Below are 9,199 nucleotides of genomic sequence, written 5' to 3'. Positions count from 1 at the left end.
TGTTAAGTAGATTGGGCCTCGTTTGTTCTGTACAGCAATTTATTAGAGAAGTTATGTAAATCAGACGTGTATAATTAAACTTCAAGGAAAATTTTATTCAAACTCCACAGGCACGTAGCAACCGGGAAGTGGGGGGGGGGGGGGGGGGGGGGCCTGCCCCCTCCCACTATTTTCCCCAACATTACCTTTACTAATGTTTATTGAAAAGTTGGTTCCCCCCCACTTCTGACAACAGTAAAGTGATATCATGGAAATTTAGTATTGTAGGTAGCAAAATTGGAAGTGCAAGAAAGTAGGCGTCAGTCACTACCACCCCCCCCCCTCCCAAAAAAGGATTTTCGAGTTTGGGTAATTTCATTTTTTTTTTGGTTTGTCAACTTTTACAGGTTGGTAAAAAAACTTCTCTGGCTACCCTCCCCCTTTCCAAAACGATGCTACGTGCCTGTTCCAAGGAACTTTTAGATACCTTGAAATACCAAAATTTTATCAAAGCCAATAAATTCAAAACTTCAACAATTTGTACAACAATCTCCAACGATAAATTAAATTCGAGAAGTTTTTGACAGCAATGAAGCTGCATCTTCAATAAAAACTCGTAAATATACTTAGACTGTCAGTAATTATTTGTACAATCATTATGTTAAGGACATATGATATAAACAAAAAATAGAAGCCTGGATTGGTATATATTTTTTGGCTTAATTTCATTGCAAATGATGCAAATAACACATTTCTCGAATATATAGAAATTGTAAACCTTCCATGATGTTCCAAAGAGTGCCCTTATAAAACCATCCTTATTAATCTATACAAATATTTTCACTTCAAATCCGATTTTTGGGAAATTTTGAGTAAGAAATTAAAAAATACGCGGTAAAACTCATTGATTTTTCTCATTTAAACATGACTCAAGTTGTTATTTTCATATTTTTGACATAACTTTGTTTGTATCATCTGTCCTTAAAATATAATAAGTTCATAAAAGAATGAAATGTAAGGAGATCACAAACAGTATTCAAGCTGAAAATTCCATATAACGATCCAAAATAGGAGCAGAGCAAACACGGACCTCCAAAACATCCGAGGTGGGATCAGGTGCCATTGAGGAGTGAGCATCCCCTGCTGACCAGTCACATCCGCCGTGTTCTCCTTGTCCTGATCGGAAAATAACGGGAAAATCCGTCGTCAATTCAGTGTATAAATAATGGACTAACAATTATTTTGAAAAACGTCAGTCAGCATTTCAATCAATAATACGGTAGATCACTTAATATTCGCGACCCCTTATTTTTGTGAGATTGCCATCTACCCTTTATAAGTGAGACAAAATTTTCACAAAGTATGGTTTTTCTCTATATAATTTTAAGGAATCCTAGTATATGAAGGAATGAAATTTTTGCGAGTAAACTGTTTTGCATAATTACCCAAAAATAAAGTTCTCGTGAATAAAAAGTGATTTACAGTAAGTTATATTTACTTACAAGATCATTGTATCGACAATTGAACTTACGAAACGATGACTTTAAGCAAGGATGCTTATATTCTTATTCCATAATCTTGCATTTTGATAATTTACCTCTTTATAGAAATTGTTCATTCGTAGAAAACAGTAGAAAACAACGAGGCGCAATTGGTTCCCATAGGAATTCCAATAATTTACTAAAAAAAACCTGGTCTCCAGAAACCGCATAGATATTGTCGATCAGAAACTCAAGCATTTTTTTTTAAACAAAAAAATTTTGCAAATAACAAATGATAAGGTGAGTAGATTCACGAGTTTTATTTTTATTAAAAAAGCAGCTGTCAATGATATCAAAAAGCCTGAACGTTAATCTAAAGTCAATAAATGATTTGTTGAAGTTTCACGGCGTGAATTATCTGACCTTGATGGTTTGACTGCATTTAATTCCATATTGTAATGCATACAAGTTGTATATGGCGATCAAGATTTATCCACAACTGCCTTAAAGGGGACAATGGGAGCATCAAAGGTTGATGTTAAAGTAACGGACAAGTTATTTACTATTTATTTAAATGATCTGAAAACAATGGTAACACGATAACTTTTAGATAGAATACTAGTAAGCCCGTTGTTCTCACTCTCTTAATATTTGAAAGCTTCAAAAACTGCACCCTCCTGTTAATGCATATATGAGATATGACATGGGCACCGCCATATCATTTCACTCACAAAACGTCTCTGTAGACAAGCTTTATTACACTGATGAAATTAAATGTTAAATTGTCCTACGCGTTCTTCATATATTACATGTGTATAAATAATACATTTACATTTAATCATTCGTAGAAATGCTTAGAGATAGAAAGAAAATTTTGATTACCTTTTAATACGTGTATTTTATTTTATGTTCCGAGGTTCATTTTACATACAGAAAGTTTGTACGTAGATGTGCTTAATGTTTTATATTACTTTGTATTTTAATAAAAAAAAATATTTAAGAAACATGCTTACATGTGCATTATTTATTTATGATTGCTCAAATTAAGAAGAACTGATAATTTTACAAATTTCTATTAAAAGAAACAGATAGTAGCTGTCCATTGCACCAATCTTCATTTAGTGAGATAAGTAAATACTCAAACGTTGCTTATACTGTTTGAATTATTATCATTTTAAAAATAATAATTTAATCATATTTCATAATACATTATCTTATTTTAGTTCTTGTGTGTGATCATCATCACAGTCTGTTTTAATGCTTTCCATCCTTTCCAATGATACCATACTAGGTATTGACTTCCAGACACTGAAGACTGTCCGTACCGTCCGTTCAGATTCGCATAGACGCAGTTGTTGTACCACCAGGCCCCGTGATTTGCTTTAGCACAGTTAACAACACTATACCCGTCGTTGTCCTGATCTTTAGTAGTAAATCTATATCCGTTGTTATAAGTCATACTGTCACCTGTAGTAGAGTATTGATAACCTTAAATTATCCTGATATCAATTAAAGTAGAACCATTATCATAACTGTGTTCGTTATTTTCCTGTCTAATGAACAACTTCTAAATGACTTCATTTTGTAACGTACAAATGTATATTATATACAATATTTTTCTAATGTATCACACATTGTAGGACAGATCTTGTATCAAGCAATTCTGAAATATGGTTTCTTTAAGGTATTTATAGAAGGCAACTACAATATATAAGTTTCTTTTCGGTATATATATATATATATATATATATATATATATATATATATATATATATATATATATATATATATATATATATATATATATATATATATATATATATATATATATATATATATATATATATATCATGTACTGCTTTTTGTTTGCCGGAAGTGAAGGGGTTAATATAACTGAACAGTTTCACTCTTTTCCGATTTTTAGGTCGGTCTTTCCTTTCTCCACATTATAAGGGTAACTAATTCAGTCATTTAAGGAGAGATGATACTATTTCAATAAAAAATCAATATGGACAAAACACACTCAGTAAGGGTTTACAGGTGAAAAAAAAATTCTGAATACATTACATTATTACTGTTTAATTACATTAAGTGAAAAATAATCTTAAGAAAAATATACCAAGCCAGATGAATTTTATGAGGAAAATCAAAATGACAAATAATTAGCAATATCATATAGACTGATTTTTACCATTTTTCCTGATAAAATCCACCTGGTTTTGTTTACTTTTCTAAAGATTATATTACACTAAAAGCACCAGGTTAACATATTCTAAAATTCGTTTTCATCTGTAAACCTTTACTGAGTGTGTTTTGCCCATATTTGTAATTTTAATGAAACAGTACTAAAATTTTCCAAGTCTGTTTCATTTTCCATTTTTAGTAGAAAATATTCTAAGAGTTCTCCATTTCCTAAACTTGTGATATGATATTAAGTCTCCTCCAAAGAAAAAAAAAGTTTGTATCATCTGTCCTTAAAGGACCAAAAAATCATTTCCATTTGTTCCAAACAATAAAGCCTTATGTATTCCTGTAGGAGTTATAATTAAAGGGACAACCTATTTAATCATACTCTAATGTATACCACCTGTGTCAACATAGCCGCCATATTTTCAACAGGTCAGATTTCAAGCCGATGGATATAGATATTAAATATAATGTTCATTCTTATTACTGTGTAACTAGCTGCAGATCTGCAGATCTCTCTCAAAAAAATAGTTTGACAGACCGGAGAGTTACATTTTGTACAGTGTATTCAATTAAAAAAAACTGTGTATTTATTCCGCTCAAAAAGTTGTGCTTAGTTTTGGATTAATTCTTCCAAAGAACCACGAACGATAGTATTTTTCTCCCGCCTACCTCTAAGTCAATTCTCAAAAGTTAACATATTCGAACGATTTTCGAAATTTTTATAGATTTTTATATGAATTTTCATAAAACGTTACTTATTTGGGTACCAAAGAGAGATGACTCTATAATTTTGGTTAAACTTGTGTTTTTCACTATAGAAATCAACGGAAAACGGAAAATATTTTTAAAACATCCCCCCCCCCCCCCGTGGAAACAAAAATTCCTTCTTTCAGGTAATATGGACTGATGGACTGTCATTTAACAAATTTATGCCAAAGCTTTTTGTGTTTCACGGGGGGGGGACATTTGTTTATAGACAAAAAACGAAAAAAACTGCTGTTTTTTCACCAATTTTTAAGCTATTTACAACTAAATAATTGTATTTTATTTATTTTTTTATGTTTTATTTATTTGCGAAAGACATAAGAAAAGATATGAGATACATTTTATGATATTTAAGACTATTTCAAAATATGGTGATTCTAGAAAGTTCGATTTCACCAGAAAATATCGCCTACCCCCCTTTTTCCAACAGCTGGAATTAATGATAATTTACTATCTAGCACTGGAAATAAAATGATTAATCAATTACTATAGAACTGTTCTTTGTATTAAACAAAGATTTAATGGCCAAATTGCCATTAAAATTGAATTTAATGGGTGCAAAATGTAGGCGGGAATCAAGAGTTAGAGTTCGTAGTTCTTCTTACATAAAACGCGAAAAAGATACATTTTTAAAAATTCCTTAAATAACTCCCCTATGAAGTACTCTTGTAGTTGTCACAGTGCCTTGGACTGAATTATCTTGCAAACCAAAATTACAATATAAATAGACGATATTTTAATGATCTCAATTTCAGGACCAGTAGGGTTATTAACAACAAATATAAGGAATGTTTTGTTGTGAAAACAGTGAAAGAATATCTTAGGAACACACGGTTAGTAACATTTTGAGATGGCAGTTTAAAAATACGGAGAAATAAATCGAGAAACAGCACACTTCTTTGTGCTCAATAAATATACAGTTTTTTCAATGGGTGGCACTCTAGCTCTCTGGTCTGTGAATTTTTCTTTTTCGGAAAGCTACAGATCTGCAGCTACTGTGTAACAAGAAACAAATCAAAATATAATTTGCAGAGAAATGCGAGGTATTTTCCTTTTATGGTGTCGGGTACTTAAGGATAACCATAGTTCAGTTTTTACATATCAAATAAGTTACAAAATACAATGTCGTGTTGCTCACTTTTTTCGTTCCAATGATTTTCATTGGGGATTTTCCTAGATTAAAATTTTTGTACACGCCAAATACTTGGGGGTAAATTTCACATTTTACTGGAAGACGTCACCTCATTTCAGTACTTTCAATACTTTTATTTCGGTTTGATTCCGCCTTATACAATAAATATTTTATTTAATTAGGGTTATCTGTGTAGTTATTCAGATTTTGTTGTTGTTGTTGTTGTTTTAACCTATGTAAAAGTTTCATTAGTTTTTGTCACCGGGTTTCTAAAAAATTATGTTTGTCTACTGAATTTTGGGACAAACCTTCTATGAAACTGATGTTGTAGAAATTGTGGCTTCTTTAATTTCAAGTTCATTGACATATATCTAGTATACTTCTATACGTAAGAGCCTCGGTTAACTTCCCATCTCTTCTTATATACCTCGCCAACTTAAAAGTATCGTTAACTTCTAGCATGATGGAGTAATATATATATATATATATATCCAAAATTTAAATAATGTCTCAGTAATCGGATAACAATATTAAAAAAAAGTAAAAAGAAAACACAAAAATCCTCAGTTAAGCTTTAGCGCTTTCATTTTTCAATCTTCAGAAGCTTACAATAGTATCATAGTAACAGTGATTATGACGTCATGTTAAGCGGAACGTTAAATGTCTATTATGACGTCATAGATACAATATGACAAAAGTACGGGAAAATCACAAGTAATTTATAAAACACTATTAAGTTTTGGCTGAAAAATACTAATAAAATGTTTTTCTTTTTCCCGTCTCTGGATATCAGTGGCACAACTAAGTTTATAGAAAGGGAAAATTTTGAACTGTTTTTTACCACACGCCTCTAGGTGCGAACTTAATTGAATTTGTCTGTATTCGGGTGTACTAATGTGTTGCAACACTCTCCGTGCCCGTGTACGTGTACATAAGCAACACATTAGTACACCCGAATACAGACAAATTCAATTAAGTTCGCACCTAGAGGCATGTGGTAAAAAACAGTTCAAAATTTTCCCTTTCTATAAACTTAGTTGTGCCACTGATATCCAGAGACGGGAAAAAGAAAAACATTTTATTAGTATTTTTCAGCCAAAACTTAATAGTGTTTTATAAATTACTTGTGATTTTCCCGTACTTTTGTCATATTGTATCTATGACGTCATAATAGACATTTAACGTTCCGCTTAACATGACGTCATAATCACTGTTACTATGATACTATTGTAAGCTTCTGAAGATTGAAAAATGAAAGCGCTAAAGCTTAACTGAGGATTTTTGTGTTTTCTTTTTACTTTTTTTAATATATATATATATATATATATATATATATATATATATATATATATATATATGTATATATAATTTCAAAACAAAATGAAGAATCGGTACAGTTTTTGGTATATTTAAAAGTAAAAATCCAAAAATATCACAAAACATTTTAAATATATGTATATATATATATATATACATAGTATAGAAATTCATGCTCATCCATGTCTTTCTTGGAAATAAATATGGTATTAAAAAGCATCCGTTAATCACTTGTGACCTTAGATTTAATTAGGTATGTACAAAAATTTATAAATAGACCTACCTGCAGTTCCTGAGAACCCCGACACAGTGAGTTTGTATTTACTATATTCGTCCACGACATAGAATGTAGAGTACTCAGCATATGCTGTATCACCATCAAAACTTTGTAGCTCAACCCGGAGTTCCTGGTCTTTATTCTTTGTCAACTCATAGATTGCGTCATTTCCTTTAGAAATATTTTAAAAAGTATCTTAAATTTTAAATCCTTATTTAAATCCCAACACTGTATTTAGATAGGCTCCTTATAATGTAAATACTTATCAATTAAGTAGTTTGTAGAGGGATCCCCATATTCTTGTTTATTTTAGATAGACACCTTATTATATTAATGTTACATAAACTAAACTTACCAATGCAGTAATTTGTATTGGGGTTCCCAAATCCTAATTTATATTTTGACACTTCATTTAGATGGACACCTTATTCATATGTTACATAAGCTTAACTTACCAATCCAGTAGTTTTTAGAGGGATCCCCAAATCCCTGTTTATATTCTGACCACGTCCTGTAGAAGTCTGTAGAATTGTCCTGTCTTCTTTGAATTACCTTTAACAGATTAAATGATTTTTAATTCGTTTTAAATGTTAAATAACGTTAGTTATTTAAGACGTGCTGACTTTATTTGAAAAACACATATAGGTTCTATATTTCGTAGAGGAAAACATCTTAAAACAATAAATATTTTCTTAAGACACGGAGAAAATTCTTCCCTCACTTTATAACAAGCTTAAGTTTTACTCACCGTCCACCCCCCTCCATCTGTACTCATGTCACAGTAAACAGACTTTACTTCAGAGCCTACGAATATTCTGTATACACCATCTTTTTCCTCATAAGACGGGTATTTCCGTAAAATTTCCCAACAACTACCACAATTTTTTAAAAGCTCTGCAAATTAAATAAAATGTGTTAGGATTCTTAAAAAGATTTATTTTTTATTTTAATGATTTAAACTCCATTAGTAATCGATCACTCATTAATTGATTTGTTAATTGATTGTTTGTTGTGTAATATCTCCTGCTCGCTGACAAAATCTGCAATGAGTTCAAAATTTTGGAGTCCGATGGACACGCCAAAGTCCGATGGTCTGCGCTAAACCTCGATGCACAAAAAACAATTAAAGTTTATGACGTCATAGTACTACAGCGCCCTAAACTCTTAAATGTTGTTTAATTCTTAAAAATTTGATTTATCTGCCATATGTATGTGTATATGTTTTTGCGTGTTAATTTCTGTTAATGTTTTCTTGTGATATTTCAGCTGTGATAGTTGGTTTAAGAGCTCTACAGAGCTCATGTTTCTTGTTATACAGTGTATGAAATGCCGACTTTAAATAAAGATTACTTACTTACTTTGCCAAACCTCAATGCCGCGTCATACCAAGGTCTTAAAAATAAGTACAAGTTGCTGTCCTTTAAAAAAGGACTGCAATACGTGGACCATATGCATGTTTTTCTAACTGAAATTCAATTAAGAAAATTTCTAGGTATAGGGAATATTCATGTAGGTTTGTTCATTTTTCCTACAATGATCTGCTTCTTATGACTGATTGTAGTCTCAAGCAAATTTGTTAAATTTTTATCTCCGATAAGTCTTTAGTTTGTCAGTTTAACAGGTCGGAGAGAATACTCGAAATCGGGTATTATCCGTGAAATCGCGTATAATACTCGATATTAGCGTATCGTTGAATCCGCGAAATCGGGTATTCCGTGCATCTTTCTATAAAAACTAAAGAATAAAGCAACGGCGCATTATGCCAGTAACTGTTACTTCTACATCAGTATCTTGTAGATTTATTTTTATGAAACCTAATTCATACGGTTGTCAAATAAGTTTAAAATCACACGACAAACACTGCTGGGGTAACAATGAGGACACAATGGCGTTATTATTTTTCAATATTATTTCTAAAAACAAATAACTACACTACGTTTGTCTTTAGTTCCCATTAAAGTATTCCATATACTTAATTTTCTTATTTGTGCACTATTCACAAAACGTGAAATTTTAAAGAAATTAAACGACTAACGCCGTGTTATGTATTTTTACTGA

At 31.2% G+C, this 9,199-nt stretch overlaps 1 protein-coding gene across 2 annotated transcripts in view; it reads right to left on the bottom strand.

Annotated features, from left to right (window-relative positions):
• Positions 1-2,459: 2,459 nt before the first annotated feature.
• LOC134278669 (angiopoietin-related protein 7-like) overlaps positions 2,460-9,199 on the bottom strand; it is a 29,335-nt gene continuing 22,595 nt past the window's right edge. The window contains exons 2-5 of one of the 2 annotated variants that reach the window (XM_062760969.1): positions 7,890-8,035; positions 7,597-7,693; positions 7,148-7,312; positions 2,460-2,927 (exon numbers count right to left, since the gene is read on the bottom strand). In XM_062760969.1, coding sequence (XP_062616953.1) covers positions 2,680-2,927; positions 7,148-7,312; positions 7,597-7,693; positions 7,890-8,035 — 656 coding nt within the window. In that variant the 3' untranslated portion in view covers positions 2,460-2,679. The remainder of the gene's footprint in view (positions 2,928-7,147; positions 7,313-7,596; positions 7,694-7,889; positions 8,036-9,199) is intronic. The other variant, XM_062760968.1, reaches the window with a different exon arrangement.

Source organism: Saccostrea cucullata, unplaced genomic scaffold (assembly GCF_032062105.1).
Source record: "Saccostrea cucullata isolate Sc308-1 unplaced genomic scaffold, CSIRO_AGI_Scuc_v1 ctg6158, whole genome shotgun sequence".
NCBI lineage: Eukaryota > Metazoa > Mollusca > Bivalvia > Ostreida > Ostreidae > Saccostrea > Saccostrea cuccullata.
Note: the sequence above shows the minus strand (reverse complement) of the source record. Positions and strands in the feature narration are given on the sequence as shown.